At 36.2% G+C, this 16,915-nt stretch overlaps 1 protein-coding gene across 4 annotated transcripts; it reads right to left on the bottom strand.

Moving 5' to 3' along the window:
- Nucleotides 1-1,041: 1,041 nt before the first annotated feature.
- Nucleotides 1,042-15,879, bottom strand: LOC148851504 (S-adenosylmethionine carrier 1, chloroplastic/mitochondrial-like). Of its 4 annotated transcripts, none has more exons than XM_088944637.1 (13): nucleotides 15,652-15,879; nucleotides 15,444-15,535; nucleotides 12,622-12,729; nucleotides 11,153-11,239; nucleotides 9,297-9,369; nucleotides 8,368-8,458; nucleotides 6,934-6,987; nucleotides 6,760-6,855; nucleotides 2,972-3,061; nucleotides 2,633-2,684; nucleotides 2,328-2,389; nucleotides 2,063-2,143; nucleotides 1,042-1,393 (listed from the first exon to the last, which is right to left on the bottom strand). In XM_088944637.1, the coding sequence occupies exons 2-13, from the start codon at nucleotides 15,496-15,498 to the stop codon at nucleotides 1,265-1,267; spliced, it is 978 nt and encodes a 325-aa protein (XP_088800763.1). In that variant the 5' UTR covers nucleotides 15,499-15,535; nucleotides 15,652-15,879; the 3' UTR covers nucleotides 1,042-1,264. The 4 variants fall into 4 exon arrangements, with proteins under 4 accessions (XP_088800763.1, XP_088800762.1, XP_088800765.1 ...); XM_088944636.1 differs by having other exon boundaries at nucleotides 15,851-15,879; XM_088944639.1 differs by lacking the exon at nucleotides 2,972-3,061.
- Between the last annotated feature and the right edge of the window lie 1,036 nt (nucleotides 15,880-16,915).

Below are 16,915 nucleotides of genomic sequence, written 5' to 3'. Positions count from 1 at the left end.
CGCTGCAGTGGGAATATCTTGGCAACCTCAACAAGCTCAAAATGGAATTTACATGCTAAAGAGTTCTGAGATCCAGAAGTTTATTGCAGACAAGCATTAGGAATAAGTAATATTGTTGTGTAAGAAATGGTTTTCCTGTTTCTTTTAGACGAAAATTATAACTGACATTAAATTTGCACTTTTTTTCTCAAACATGAATTTTATATTCTGTAATGGATACTGTTCAATTTATGGCACCTGTTAGACAGGATGACTACCAATATTTTCCACTCAAGAACTCTAGAATTTAGTTAATGGTATATGCACTCCTAACGTGAACGCAAAGCCATGCCAACCCACTGTCAATCAGATATGTTTTGACATGAAAAATGTAGATATAAACCTGATGGATTTAAAAGCTGTTTTGGAGTGATACTAAACATAATAGATTTATCTAATTCAAATAAATTAACCTACCCTGCTTCAGGAGAATAACAGTATGTTGTCACCATCACATGGAGATGTTGGGTTTTTCTAGTCTATTTACACAACAATACGGACACCAAGATGAAGTCTCATCCACCAACTTATGGTGGCTCAGTTGGTAATAAAGAAGGCCATTACCCAAAGTTGGTCCTGGCTATCCGGGACAGAGGAGCCAGAGCTCCATAACCAAAATAGACTTAGTTTTCCCCATATTTATCCAATCTTTTAAGCAGCATATGTATGATTTTTGTTTGAAGGCCCAGTCTGCAATTGATTCTAGATCAACAATGCATACCGCATGGGTATCCGGGTTTTGAATAATTTCTTACATTTGATATTTCTTTCTTGCTTAATGCAAGTTCTTACCCCGAAAGATTAATCATCCCTCAAAATCTCTTTTCACCATGCACCAATAACAAGCAATGGCCCTAAATGGCACTGCTAACAGAAAAAGCAATCTTCCCCATGCAAAGGTTCCTGTCAAGTGATTTAGCTTTAGAAGTCACAGAGAACCCAGACAACTTTTAGCAAGAAGCTGCAACAACCAAAGAGCAAACATCACCCAACCAAAAAAAATAATTTAAAACGTAAACTTCTAATTTATGATAGGCTAGTCAATCCAAAACAAGGTGAATTGATGGAAGCATAACTAGTCATCTATACAACATGCTTTGAACGTTTTGCATCATAGTGACTTTTTCCTGCTTTGTAGGTGTAGGTTCTAAGTTAATCATAATGAAACAAAATCATCAAACTGAGGTGTTACAAAGGAACATGAACAATGTAGACATAGCCACCATCATTGCTGTTTAGAGTTTGCTTTTTCTGCCTCAGGACGCCTTTGAGCAAGCAATTGCTTTGTCCTCTCAAGAACACCAAAGAAAATTGAACCACCAATACCTATCCAAAGTACCCTTGGCCCAATACCCTGAGATAAACAACCAAAAAAAGGAAAAAATATTAGTGCGAGAATTCCTTTGTTCAAGATACATGAAATTTTCCCAGGCAAAGTATGACAATGTTTTCTGAGATGCTCTCCAATTTCTTCCTGCTAGGATTTTCTCACTAACATGTCTAGGGCTATGATTTTTTTTCTCTTTTCCTTGATTCACTTAAAAGTTACTGGCATCAACAAATGATAAGGCCTGTATTGTGAGTTTTGTTATCTAGGTGGGTGCTTTTTTGACATAAGTTAAGGCATTCAGTTTAGGTTCTCAATCAAGGGCATCTAGGTGATGCCTTGACAACTATACTTTCAGTCTCCCAGGGAATGACCCCCTACAGTTGGGTGCTACTAGCCCCTTGGTTTGGTCAATACATTTACCATACATTTAGCTGATCTTTGAGTCCAAGTGAAAAGAGTTCCTATTTCTCTCTCTGGTCTTCTTTTCCTCACCTCTCTTCTTCTCTCTAACAGCAATGCTACTATATAAAGACATAATGACAAAAGGGTGCTTTATGCTCAAGCCTTCACATGCTTGAAGAAGCTATTTTATGCCTCGTGCTCCTATATTAAAATATCTAGCAAACTGATAGAATTGAATAAGGAATAATAACTTCAATATTTTACTCAAGTTACATGGTGAAACAAAGGTACCTTTAAAAGAGCTGAAGGTCCTTCTTCTCTAACAAGAGTCTGAACACAATCAAAAATTCCTTTGTACTGATTTGCTGATCCCTGTATACAACAAAATAAAAATAGAATGGCTAAACAGCATCCAAATGAAGCATAATATATGTAAAACAAATTCATAAAAAAAAACAATATATGTAAAAAAATTGAGATATTGCATGCAACTCAACCAAACCTTACCAACTAATGTCTGCAAAAGCAGTTAGGCAAAGTTAGAAACGAAGTGTACCTGAACCATTAATCTTGTCTTAATCACATCAAGCGGAGTAGTTATGGCCCCAGTTAATGCACCTTCAAAACAATATTCAATTAAAGGAATATCTATGCAAGTATACCTGAACCATCAATCTAGTTCATTTCAGCCTTATGGTAAAGTATTATGCTAAAAGATTTTGTGCCATAATGATTTTTTAGAACTAAAAGAAAAGGTGATGCCATGACAAATAGGTATGGGAATGTACAAACAAAATATAATAGCTCTTTTATAAAGAAGGGACAAACACAAACTAGAAGGAGGTGTGGGGCCTTAAATACCAGCAAAAGCACCAATTATAGCATTCTCTGGATCATTTAAATCTCTCTTTGCCTGCATGACAAATTAAACAAGAAAATGACAATTATTGTCCATAAATTGATGCATAAAATAAAGACAGTGTGTATAGGCAGAGTATATAATGCCTACTCAACAATAAAATAACAGGGTTACTTGAACAAAGGCACAGAATTTTGTCATATACAAAATAAAATTTAAAGCTTGTCCATTATTCAGAAATTTTTGGAAAAAAATATGAAACGAAAATACTACACAAAACCCAACAAGCAGTCCTTTCCAATAATTTCAGGTAAGATCTAATAATAGCAAAATGAGCTTACTGCCAGCTTATAACCCAGTCGAAGCTGCTCATAGATGCAGAACTGGATGGCATCAAATGGCAAATCTCGCAATAAAAAGGACCCATATCCCTACAGTCTCAAGGTGAAAGGTCAAATAGCAATGAAAAAATATTTCATGATATCAAACAAAGAGAACCTTCACATGGATTAAAATATACATTAAGCATAAATATACTCCCCCATGTCAAAATTATTCCACTCATGTTTCCCATACTACCCTACTTGGTAGCATTAATTTTCATATTCCCATACTGTTCCCATATGATAAGATACTTATCTTTCCTCCATTTGCATTGGGAACACAAGTTCAACCTAGCTAGTATATGAAGAAAGCAAGCTGGAGTCAGTTGGAAGAGTGGGTGTATAAGGAGGAAGTAATCTGGAAGCAGAAATCCCGGTCCAGGTGGCTAAAGGAGGGCAACAGAAACACTAGTTATTTTTGTTCTATGGAAAACGACAGGAGGAGGAAAAATTCCATTTCTAGATTGGAAGTTGATGGATCTATCGACTCTGTCCTGACTACCCAGGATGAGATAGTAGAGGCACTTATAGAACATTTTAAGTCCATCTTTAGAAGGCCTCTAAATGGGAGGGTGTGTGTAGAATGATTGGATTGGCCAGATATAGGGGCAGAAAATAGGCAACGGCTGGAAAAAAAGATTTGAAGTGGAGGAAATCAGGGAGGCGGTATTTTCTATTGGCGGAACAGAAGCTCTAGTCCCGGATGGTTTCACAATGGCTTTCTATCAAGACTATTGGGATGTTTTGGAAAGGGACATAATACTAGTCTTTGATGAATTCTATAGAAGGGGAGTAATTAATCTTGGTTTGAACTCTACCTTCATTACACTAGTCCCAAAGAAGAAAGATGCCTCTTCAACCAAAGGATTTCAGACCAATCAGCTTAGTAAATAGCCTTTATAAGATAATTACAAAGGTGTTGTCTTTAAGGTTAAAGCAAGTTTTTCCAAATATCATTGCACCAAATCAAGGAGCTTTTTAAAACGGAAGACAGATAATTGATCAAATTTAAATTGCCAATGAGAATTTGGAGAACTTCAAAAGGGCCAAAAAGAAGGGGTGGTGTGCAAGATAGATCTCGAAAAGGCTTATGATTTAGTGGATTAGTCTTTTTTGAAGGAGATTTTGGTAAACTTTGGGTTTGGGGACAGATGATGCAAATGGTTATGGGGTGTGTCCAGAAGTGTCACTACTCTGTGCTAGTAAATGGGTTAATGGTAGATTTTTTTCCCAACCTTAAGGGGAATAAGACTAAGAGATCCACTCCGTTCCTGTTTACGCTGATTGCAGACATTTTGGGAAGATTGATTCATAGAGCAAATTCAAGGAATTTAATAAGAGGGTGGAGAGTAGGAAGGGAGGAATTACCCCTTACCCATTTACAGTTTGCAGATGACACAATATTGTTCTGTGAGGGTGGAACTTTTTGTTGGATTAGAAACTTGAAATTGGTGATACAAGTTTTTGAACAAATATCCAACTTAAAAGCGAATTTTGAGAAAAGTTGTGTAGTCAGCAGGAGTGAATTTGGAAGAAGAGGAGGTTAGGGAGTGTGCAGAGATTTTGGGGTGTGTAGTGTCAAGTTGGCCTTTGAGCTATCTAGGGTTACCATTAGGATACAATCCTAAAAATTAAGGCTTTTGGAACCCAGTAGTGGAAAGATTTGAGAAGAGACTCACTTCTTGGAAAATGAACTACCTTTCTCTTGGTCACTCATTAGAGCTACCTTAGCCAATCTGCCCATTTACTTTTTGTCAATTTTCAAGATTCCTGCAAAGGTGGCTAATAGGCTAGAGAAACTAATGATATATTTTCTCTAGGAACCAGGAGAGGAGAAGAGGGACCATAGGGTGGGTTGGGAGATAATGTGCAGAAGTAAGGAGCAAGGAGGGCTAGGGCTAGGGAATATTAGAAAAAGGAATGAGGCTTTGTTGGGGAAGTGGCTGAGGTTTCCTTTAGAGAAGGAGAAGTTGTGGGCTAAAATAGTGGCTAGCATTCACGGACTGGAGGGCAATGGATGGGATCCCAGAATTCTAGCAAGCACTACAAATGCCTAACCCTGGAAAGCCATCCACAACTTGCTATCAGCTTTCTCCCCTCTGATCAGGTGTGACTTAAATTCTGGAAATTTCATAAAATTTTGGGAACAAATTTGGTTAGGGAGCACCCCTTTGAAGGACCAATTTCCATCTTTATATGCCCTCTCTGATCTGAAAAATGAGCCTATCTCTTCCTTCCTTGTCCCATCTTCTTCCAACTCGGGGTTCGGTTGGAATATGGGGTTAAGAAGGGATGTTAGAAACACTGACCTGAACAACATTTCGACTCTCCTCGGTCTTCTTGAAAATATTTTCCTGGACCCCACAAAGGAGGACACCAGAATTTGGAAACCCACCCCCTCGGGCTTGTTCTCTTGTGCTTCTTTCTTCAAAGCCTTAGCTGAGCCAACCAGTCCCATGGACCCTCCTTTCCCTGTCAAAGAGATTTGGGGTAAGCCAATTCCTTCTAGGGTTGGGAGTTTTTGTTGGGAAGCTTTTCTGGAAAGAGTCAACACTAGTGATCTGCTTGAAAAAAAAGAGACCCAAGACATGCTTATCTCCTCATTGGTGTGTTATCTATAGAGCCGATGGGGAAACTGGTTTTCACATGTTGGTCTCTTGCCAGTATGCAAGAGTGATTTGGGAACGGGCATTATCCCTTTTTGGGTGCAGTTGGTTCCCTCCATTGAGCTTGCAGATGCTATTTTCTTCTTCCTTCTTCAGGTGGCAGTGGAAAAGAGGCAGGGCCATGTGGAGATGCCTAAGGGCTGCAGTATGCTAGTTTTTGTGGGAGGAAAAGAAATGGACTTTTTCTGAAAAAAAGAGAGGAGGGTTGAAGACCTGATTGACTTGATCCATTTCAGGGTAGTACAGTGGCTGAAATCCTCAGAGTTGTTCAAAGATTTCACTGTGGATGACTTGCTTAGAAAGTGGGGTGAGATTGCTAATTGTAACCAAGTCAAAACAGACCTGAGATTGTCCTAGAATCCCCCCCCCCCTTCCGGCTTCATAAAACTGAACTTTGATGGGAGTAGCAGAGGGAACCAGGGCTTTCAGGTAATTAGGGGAGTGTTTAGGGATGAGAATGGGACTGTTTTAGCTTTGTTCTCAGGCCCAATAGGGACGGAGGATTCTCTCAGAGCTGGGATCTGTGCATCTGTGGAAGGTGTCCAGAAAGCAAAGGAAATGAATATCAGGAGACTTGTAATTGAAGGGGATTCAAAGGTGGTAGTAGGGTGGCTGAAAGAAGATAAGGCTGGCCTATGGGGGTATAGCAATGAAAGGAAAAAGTTTAAGTGGCTGGTCAAGGACATGGAAGTGAAGTTCAGATGGGTGAAGAGATCTGCTAACCCATTTGCTGATAAGTTAGCAAAGCTGGGGGTGGGTAGGGAAGTTTTATTTTGGGCTCAGTTGTAATTTCAAACTTTGTCCGGGGCTTTGGCCTCAGTAGGGGGAGATAAGAAATTTTATCTCCCTTTATGTACCATATTTATAGACTGATTAATGAAATTGTTGTTATTGATAAAAAAAAATGTATATGAAGAAAGAAAAGATAATGGCTTCATTCACCAGTGTACAACCACACCAAATTTCTGTCCTCAAAACAACAAATCTACATACTCTTTCTATAAAAGTGAAACCAAATTATTCCAGAATGAAGTAACTACTTGAAGTTGGAACCTTTAAGGGAGAGAAACAAAATCATACCGCATAAAGACCTTTAAAACCCTCTTTGACAACTATAAGGTGGACAGCATCAGGAGCTGAAGCAAATTGCCCAGTTTGCATTCTTTGCTTGACAACCTGGAAACTATTGAAGATGAGAACAAGACAGGTGAAGTGATGTTAAAGAACGGGGAGTGAAGGAGTCAACTTAACTACCTCTGTTGGTACACGAATGAGAGAAGCAGCAACTCCACCAATGGCACCTGCAGTCTACATTAAGTCTGATAATCCATTAGAAAAGACAAAAGGATGGCCTGTTACCAGAGACAGAAAATAAGAATGGGTAAAATGGTTCTTAATGTGGCAGATGAGGAAGTGAATACACAGTCAAACTCAAGCCCAGAGTTTAGCAGGAAATAAGACTACAGTCATCAAGACACCATCAAGGGGGACTATCTGACCAAATCATGAAGCAAGCATAAAGGTTCCATTTGAAAGTTATAGGCTGCTCAAGGGCATAAGTCTCTAGGCTAAACAGGCTGGCTTCTGAAAATATGTAAAGGTCTTAACTACTTTCTTTTCCTCTGCAAAAATATGTTTTATCATACAAGTAGGGTGACCGTGATTAAGTCTATAGATAAGTGAAGATGCTCAACTGATGATAATGAGCATTATATAAGAAATTTTGAAGTAAAATGCAATGAAGATTGATGATTTGGAACAGACATTTGGAAGCATTCCATTCCTCTTTTTGGTACTTAATGGTGGCTCTGAAGTGTTTTGGAGCCTACTTCCCCACTCCCCCCCCCCCCCTTTCACATACATAAAAAAGGCTATTACAAATGTTGGTCCCAGCTATCCCGGTCTTGGGAGTGGTCTCCTTCAGACATGTACCCATGTTTTCATTACACCAGTAATTGCTCCTCAACTCCCATCCAAAAATAAAACAAAAGAAAAGATGAGGAAATTAATACAGCAGAGCTCCAGACTACCTTGCCATTAAGATGCATTGAAATGGTTTCTCTCTTGAGAATTCAAACCCATGCCTTAGGAGAATCTTATGGAGATCAGAAGGACAAATATCATCTGGGTATACCCTGGCCTGAATGAGTATGGTGATTGAATTAATTCTGAGATCTTATCCCTCTATACAGTTAGAGGCTCTTTTTCCATAGGGATATAGATGGTTGAGAATGAGGGAGACAAGGTAATAATTGGTCAGATGACCAATGACGCATTTAGTCCCTAATCATTGTGACATCCCATGGCTTCAAGAATGAACAGCTTGTTTAGGTGGATTTTAAGGACAACTAATTTTTTAATCAATAGTCTCAATAGGGATGTGGTAATGAGGCTGATATAGTTATTGTACATGGTTCATTCAGGTTCTATTTCTTGTATCTTGTTATGCCAGCTTCCACTTCATTTTCTTGGGGCCCCTCCCTCTTGTAGGGGCATACTTTGGCCATACCACTACTTTTTGCTTATATTAATGCAAACTTTTGATTGTTATAATTAAAAAAAAGGAAAGATTGGTCATTTTTCTTCTTCATCCAGGCACAGAGAAAAAAATACAGAATTCAACAATATAAAGTTAGTTAAGTTCCTGAAACAAATTACCAGGTTAACCATCAGTTCATACCCACTTACCAAATGAGCAATAGCACTAAGATTTTCAGGGAAGCTCTGTAATAATTTCTGCTTTGTAGGTTCATATACACCAACAAACAAAGCAGAAGCCCTGCAGGATAGAAACAACATTGTTTACCAATTCGGGCCAATAAGCAGTTTGAGGATGTAACAGGACATACACATTATGAGAATTGCTTTCTTTTGTAGTTTATTCTTCCCTTCTTTTCAGAAGGGGGCAGAATAAATGATGGATTCATATAAAATCAACATGGATAGTTAACTATCTACTAAAGATGCCAGATACAGATACAGGTACAGGAAACAGGGATATGACTCTCTATTTCCTAAAGTTCTAAACACAGATACAGACACAGATTTTCCCCTTCCTGTCCTGCATCAGAGGATCTATCAAGATCAAGTTCTGGCCATAGTTATAAGTTACAACTAGTCCAAAATCTGACCCAATATCATGAAATCATCACAAATCCTTCTATTTCCTTTAAATATTCCTCCATGTCTTCAGTTTATTGGCCACCAAGTTCTCCTCCTTCATTAGGCTCTCTCTTTTGATTGGGTACAGGGAGGTGCTGATATGGTTCAGTCTGGAGATCAGAGATCACATTTTCAGAAACATCTTTAACACAAATTGATAGTCTCTTAGCATAATTATGGGACCTAACAATGTCAGGAGTCAGGAAAGTACAGTGCAAGACATTGAGGATGAAAGTGGGGTAGTGGCTGAACACAATATGAACAACTTGTCATAAGTAAACTCTAATTTGAAACCTAGACCTTGACTTGGAACTGTGAAGTACCTGAAAGGCATATCAAGTAGAAGACAGTACGGTACAAGTAAAACTCATAAAATTATATTGAAATGAAAAGGTCCAATATGAATTTCAGAAGAAAATGTTAAGATATATTTCCAATCAGCATGAGGAGCCTACGGTAAAACCCCAGCAAGGTTTCCAGCCAGTCCAGAATAAAGGCCCTTCAAGAGAATCTCTCCTCCACCACGAGCTGCCTGAAAATAGAAAAAACCAATACAGGCAGTTTTATGAGATAATGTTGTGAGGAAAATATAAAAATATTAAAAAACAATTGTAGAGAAGTTTAGTTATCGAAGAATTACATAATTCCCTTCATGCAATTATGCACATATAAACACATATACATGCACATTACTGATCAGAGATTTTGCTAGAATAAGTACAAAGAATAATAACAAAGGTATATCCAACCCTCCCTGCTGTAGTTGCGGTAGTAGACCATGAGCATTTTCCAAGTTGCTAAAATCCCACAACATACAACCCCCCCGCCCCCCGGTAACCCAACCACAAGCCTGGAGGATCAAAGCAAATATGCTTAATTTTAATTCCATTAGAAAGTCTACTTACAAGTAACATCAGAAATGCCATGCTAAAAACAAAAGGGATAATATATTGTGAGACCAAAACTCACAAAAAAATAGAAAATATTATTTCCTCTCCCATAGTAGTATATATATATATATATATACATCTTACCCCCACACCACAGCTCTTACAAGTAACCTAATGAGATCCTTGTCCAAAAACTTGACAAGCCATGCCCCAACTACCACAAAGTGGGCCATGGAATTAAGATGGTAACAAATTCTAACATGCCCCTACCATAACCATAGAAAAAAGTTATCAAAATGCAATTCACAAGATTACTCACAATGCAAAGAAGCCTAATAAAAAGAAACATATAGAAACTCAACGGGGTTATCAATTGTTACTATTTAGATGCTTGTATCTCATCATCCAGCCACTGGATTTGCTTAGGTTTAGATAATGTGATGATGAGAAAAAGTGATAAAAATGCAATTCAAAGATTACTCACAATACAAAGAAGCCTAATCAAAAGAAAATACAGCAGCTCAACTAGGTTCTTGATTGTAACTGCTGGGGTGCTTGTATCTCATGTCCAACCACTGGATTTGCATAGGTTTGGATGTGTTAATAATGAGTCTACTACACTGTTTTAAAATTTCAATCAATCATAGAAGTGGAAAGGTACCGTCCAGGAATTGTACAGAAGCTGGTTTTTACAAATTGATAGAAACATTAATTCTGGTCGAAGTCAAAATTCGATCTTTAACCATATAAGCCCACTACTATGTGTCACCCAACATAGAGGAATCTGGCAGTCTTTAATTTTAATTTTTAATTGGATTTAGTTGGGTTGATAAGGTACCAAAGATTTTTTCCTTGAAAAAAGTAAAAAATCATTAAACACAGATTTTTTAAGACATTTTGGTAATTGAATATTGGTCCACTAAGTTGTTTCAACGGTCCAAGGTTTCATGAATTCTAGTGGGTTATTATGGATAGTTCTGTGAATGGTAACATGAAGAAATTTTTTAATAGAATTTTTTTCTTCTTTGGGAGAAACTTTTTTCTCTTTCTGTGTAGCTTGGCCAATCATAAAAAGCCATCTTTCACTGTTCTACTTAGTTTGCACTGTCTTTCTTATTATTAGATTAATGTTTGCAACTACTATTTTTTTCTTCAATTTATGTGGTTCTATCTGTGTTAAAAAGCTTTTATCCTAAATACCCAACCCACATAAATACACTAAATTTTGAGAGCTTTTTGCAGGAAATTTCAACTTGATTTCAAGTAGGCTACCCATCTCATGAATAAAAAAGGCCATTACCCAATTTTGACCCCAGCTAGCATATAAATATTTCTGTGGCTAACCTGCAAAACACTTTAATGTTCATATTAATTCATGCAACAAAAGGACAAACCATAATGGCTTTTGCTCTCTAATTAACCTGCCTGCAGGCGAGTCTTTATTGTATCAATTGGGTATAAAGCTGTTTCAACAATGACTCCAGCAGTACCTCCTGCTATAACTCCCTCTGTAAGATCCAGAACAGAAAATTAGAAACACGGAAGCATACCAATTTAAATTTTCCTCTCTATTCCTTAGTACGAAGACAAAATTGTAGCATAGGCAAGAAGTTTCAGATCTTAAATTTAATTCTAGAAACAAAAAACTAAACCCCCATAAAACCAGCTGGACTGAACCTTTCTGATTACATCAGTAAAAGCAGTCCATTTTTTGACAAAATCAAGAAGATTGTTTTCATGTACAGTACAAACAAAACATGTGCCCCTTGATCAATAATAAAAACATCATTGTTCGTAAGAACTTTTTCTCTTATTTTAAATTTCTTGATACAATAGCTAGATGGATATATTATATTGCCTAATGAACTTCTAATGCTCACTCAGAGCAAGCATGTTTGTGCCCAACCAACAACAAAAACATGTGTGCGTGTGTATACAGAGAGAGATATAAAAAAAATAAGGAGATATATAAATTCCACAGAGCATCATAGCATGTATCTAGATATTGTATTTATTTGTAAGATAAAGTTTATTGATAATGAAAAGGAAAACATGGAAGACCATTCTCATATAACCATTTATTGATTAATCAGATTCAATTTCTCATTTTTCCTTATTTTGATTGAAAAGCTCTACAAGTTTTTTTCGCCTCCAACTTACTAAGACACAAAGAAAAAGATAAAAGAAGAATTCTTTGATGAATTTATTGCCCCTACCTTAAAACTATTTTACTTTAGAAACTTTCCTTTTCATTATAAGAAAAAAAAAAAGAAACAACAATAATAAAATTATTTCTTCTATGAATATTTAGAGTCTTCCAAATTGTCAAATGACTATTTGTTTCATAAAATTCCAAATTATTTTACTAGAAAATTCATTAAATTAAAAGTGAAAGACTCAAACCAGCACAGACACCTTGGGCCCATGGTAGTTGTATTGTGGCATGCTTTCATGCAAACTCTTAGGTGTGTTGCAAGCTTGCCAGGTAATTGGGTTGCTGCTAGCATTCCGTGTAGAAGATACACACATATTTGAAAACAAGGCACTGGAAGAGATTATGATTGCGAAGAAGGTTATAGGGATGTTATTTTCTTGGATGACCAGGCATGAATCATTCAAAGGAAGATCATACAGCTCTTTTTTATTCTTATTTTTCTTTTTAAGAATCACTTTCAGAAATCTTATGTGAATTCCCAATGTACAGTCCCTTGTTGTACCTGGGTTCTTTTAATGAATATAATCATTACACTTTACCTTTTTCTAAAAAAAAAAAAGTGTTTTGAAAGTGAAATAATTTTGACCAACTATAAACAAAACCAACCTTCTTGAGAAGTTGTCCTTCAAACATCCAAAACCTAAATCCAACTTCAGAAAAATTCATAGAGCATACCAAATAAAACACGTAAAAAATTGAATGGCTTTTCTTCACTTGTGCTAATTGATGCAAAGAACTTCCGTTGGTCCCACTGAGAATTACATATTTTGCTTTTGTGTGAACCTGCAAAACCATATCACCTGCTCAAAAGTAGCAATAGAGTTGATTCTGGACATAAAACCAAAACATACTGAAATGGCATATAATACCTCAATAAATTTGAGATATTATAGAAAATGATCCCAGAAATGGTATTAACTCTAAGGTTCAAAGCATTGATACGATACGCCCCATATCAGGTGTATCATATCATATCTTTGTATTTCCAATACACCTATTTAAAGGTGTTTTGAGGAAACGGGTGTTTATTGATTAAACAATATAAAAAATGTGTAAGACAGAAATTTTGAAAAAAAAAAAAAACTAAAAAAGTAAAAAGTGTGGGGTAAAAAAGTATCGATACACCCCTGCCGGCGGTATTGAGGTGTATCAATACTTTAAACCATGATTAACTCAATTGGTGTTCCTATCAAGTACAATGAGTTGAAACATGCAATGCAAATGAATAAAGAATAAAAGAAACAAAATTCAAGGTGGATGAGTACTTAAGTAATTAAATTCTAACTCTTGTTAGTGCATACGTCAATAATCCCAGCTCTTTCACTTCTTGTTATCCAAAACTGCAGGTATTATTTCTGGAAAATCCTTGCAGAAATAATTTGTTATTCTCCTTGAGTTGGAGTAATCGCCACTTATGAAAACATTGCAGATTTTCGTGTGAAGACTTTGAACCCATTGGGGAAAATCTTCAACCCTTTCACAACATTATATTGAAAAGTTAATAAGCAACACAGAAAGTTCCTAAGTGCTTATCAAAACACACACACAGACAAAGGTTCCTAAGCCTCTTGAATGATTATCCAGTTCCTATGTGTTTTGCTATTACTTGCTCGTACTATAAGCAATCAGCAACAGGTCATATGTGCTGACTGAGAAGAAAAAAAAAAACTTTTTTTTTTTTGCTAGAGGAAACCGGTCTTCGCACCCTGTTAAGGTGTCCCTTCTCCCTAATAGTTCAGTAAAACTATGTGGCAATCAGTGCACTTAATGGAGCATATATATATCTGCACATTTATAAATAAACAATATGGTTGAAAATGCCTTCTTCCCTCTTGCTGGGATGCATCATGCAATTGAGGTAACTTAGATGGTGTTTGGCACCAATGCATTTCACAGGCATTCCGTTTCACAAGTGTTCCCAATTCATAAGTGCTTCATTTCTACTTTTTTTTTTTTTGAAAAACGAAAAAAAAATCATGTTTGGTGGAGATGCATGCTTACTGGGCGTTAAAATGTTTTGTAATATATTCATATGACAACTGTATAACATTTCAAAAAAGCTGTCAGCTTTTTCAAATTTCAATGTGCCACACCACTTTGGTGATTCAAGAAACGTCTCTTTTAAAAAATCCCAAAGCTCATCATTGCAGCAACATTTTTTTCAAAAAACAGTTTGCAATTAAATAGCATTTCCATATTTTTGTTTTTTCTAATGTGGATAGCTCGTGAAACAAAACACTTGTGAAACACTATGGTGCTGAACACCCACTTAATTTAACAAAATAGATTTGACCTTTCCATATTTCAAAAGCATTTCCCCATATGAACTAAATGGAAGTTGATCTGACATTTAAATGAATTGCAATTCTTGCTCTAGATTCTGGACATTAAGATATTCTGCCCAATCAATTTAGGGTGTCCTCAACATAAATTTCCTTGGAAGCAACAAAGAGACCAGACTCTTGATAATCTCACCGCAATTGATGATTTTGATGATTCAATTGTTAACATGCAGAAAATAAGAGAAATCTTAGCACTTCTAAATCAGCTAAAGATGACCAAGGATTTAAAGATCCATTCTTTAACTTTGAAGGAGATTGTAGCAATATGATAGCTTGGGTTTCTGCAAGAATACCCTGTTTTCCCAAGTCCATTCATTAACTCCTTTTTAGTTTTTTTTTTTTTGATAATTGAAAATGATTTCATTCAACAAGAGGAATAAGATTTTACAAGAATCCCTTGGAGAGGCATGAGATGCAGCCTCCCCTAACCGTTACAAGAGATCAGAAATAAAATTACAATGCTGCCCAGAATAAATGGTCCCTAGTAGACCCCTGTTTAGCAAGATGATCAGCCAAGGCATTTACCTCCCTACCCACCCACTGGTATCTACACGAGATGCAGCCTCAATAACTCCTTTTTAGTTATTGATAACACATTGAAGCAACTTCAAGAAAATAAAGCGAATAAAGGAATGTTTCCTTGGTTAACTCATGATAAGGTGATGTGGTTTTCTCACATTGACATTACATCTAATCCTTTTTGCCACCAAAAGTTTTAACTTTTTTTATTCTTCTTTTGTATGTGGCACGTTGGATTTGTCCCTTTCCTTGTATACTAAACTCCTCTTTCGACTTCAGCGAGAATGTTCCCTATAGCATAATCCTTTGATAGCTTCAGGTAAAAGAAGAATCAAAGCCACGCTTCCTTTCAAACAGTGTACAGCTTTTTATTTAAGAGGTTAGAGATGGAACGTATGGATATTGAAAATTCTGAAAAGGAAGTGGAGAAGTGGCCACTTACGAGAAAAGACTTCATCTAGTCATAGTTGATAAAGATTATTGCAAGAATTAACCAAAAAAAAAACTGTTTATCTATATGTCAGAGCCTTCAACATCATTCGACACAATGCAACCAATTTAAGAACATCCATAGCTAGTTCAATTCATAGAATTTACCAAGAAATATTTGTAAAGTGCTTCAGCGTGACCTGTTACCTGAAAAGTCAGCTGGAGAGATTTTGGCATCCACGAACAGCGTTAGAGGACCCATTAAGGTTCTAGAAATTCTTTTTTCTCCTCTCTTTTACCTGAAATTTGTACAATTGACAAAAGAATGCGACTTCAACATTCTTGACGTTGCTCAGAATAAAATCGACTACAACAGAAGGTGGAGGTTTCGGATTCTTCATGCATTTGGCATTACCAGACAAAATTTTCGGATATCCATATGCCAGTAACTTTCAGAATTAAGTGTCAATCTAGCATTTCTTCATACAATATACCTCCATGAACTAACTGGTTTTTATATAACAATTGTCTGTACCTTCTCCGAGTAAAGAAATGGAAAACGAGAATAAAGAAGCATCAAAAACAGAGAGAGAGAGAGAGAGAGAGAGAGAGACCTGTTGGGTAAATCTGCTGCTTTTGAGTTCTCTTACTTCTCTAGGAAAACGAAGCCAACCGGGCCGGGTAAGGAAGGGATGAAGAATTGAAGATGGAAGAGGTTGCACGTGTTGTTTTGTTATTTTCCAAAAATGGGTAAATTGCTGAAACCGACTGAAGTTTGCTAATTGCAATTACCTCCGATATGCACATCCAACCGTTGGGAACATTTCCGCTACCCTCACAGCACATTCATCCATTCATGCATTGAGAACATTTTATATCTATAATATATCTATAGTGTGAATTCAATGTAAAATTTTTGGATTAAAATTATTCTTTACTTTTTTACTTTTTGTTTAAGAAACATTATAAAAGTTATTTTATTATAGCTTTAATATCAGATTTAATAGCTACAAAAATCCTATAATTATGTATTTAGTCTATTTTAATGATAAGGGTTAAAAATGTAACTTCAATTAGTATTTCCCACCTCATTTAATCCCTTTTCATTAAGTCTTATACTTAGGTATTAACTCTCATTTTCTCTTACTAAATCTTATATTTAAGTTATTTTCACTAATAAATAGTAATAATTAGCATTGTTTTCAAAACTAGACTAGATCGGACGGTGAGACCAAAAAAACCAGGAACTAGTCCCCTGACTGGTTCCATTTCACCCAAAAATCGCTTTTTGGCAAAAAAATAAAACATTGATTTGGTCAATGAACCGTTGACATGGGTAGTCAACTCGTCAATCCAAACAATGGTTTTTGGCCTTTTTTTGTTTTTTATTATTTTTTATTTTTTTGATAGAATGGGTTGTCCATTCGGACAATTTGACCCGAGAACCAGCCCTTAAAATGGTTCCCTGTCTGGTTCAATTTCAAAAACCTTGCTAATTAAGATCTATGTCAATATTTTTAGCAATATAAACCCATATATTTTAAAATTAACTCAAAAACAAAACCATTTTTTATTTAAGTGATGGCTAAACAATTCAATCATCCAAATCAAAGTCATCAACTTATGAAGTCATATTTAGGTAATAGAATTTTTAAAATAAAAATAAATATAGAAAATTA

Source organism: Nelumbo lutea, chromosome 5, assembly GCF_056320005.1.
Source record: "Nelumbo lutea isolate HS-2025 chromosome 5, American lotus-T2T, whole genome shotgun sequence".
Taxonomy (NCBI): domain Eukaryota; kingdom Viridiplantae; phylum Streptophyta; class Magnoliopsida; order Proteales; family Nelumbonaceae; genus Nelumbo; species Nelumbo lutea.
Note: the sequence above shows the minus strand (reverse complement) of the source record. Positions and strands in the feature narration are given on the sequence as shown.

Bases quoted from the DNA above. Each gene is read 5' to 3' on its own strand.
- LOC148851504 (XM_088944637.1), bottom strand. From the start codon at position 15,498: ATGGGTCCTCTAACGCTGTTCGTGGATGCCAAAATCTCTCCAGCTGAC. The intron at 9,370-11,152 runs GTTAATTAGAGA...ATTTTCAGGCAG, and splicing joins AAAGACTCGCCTGCAGGCAG to CTCGTGGTGGAGGAGAGATT. The intron at 3,062-6,759 runs GTATGATTTTGT...TTGAGACTGTAG, and splicing joins GTTTTAAAGGTCTTTATGCG to GGATATGGGTCCTTTTTATT.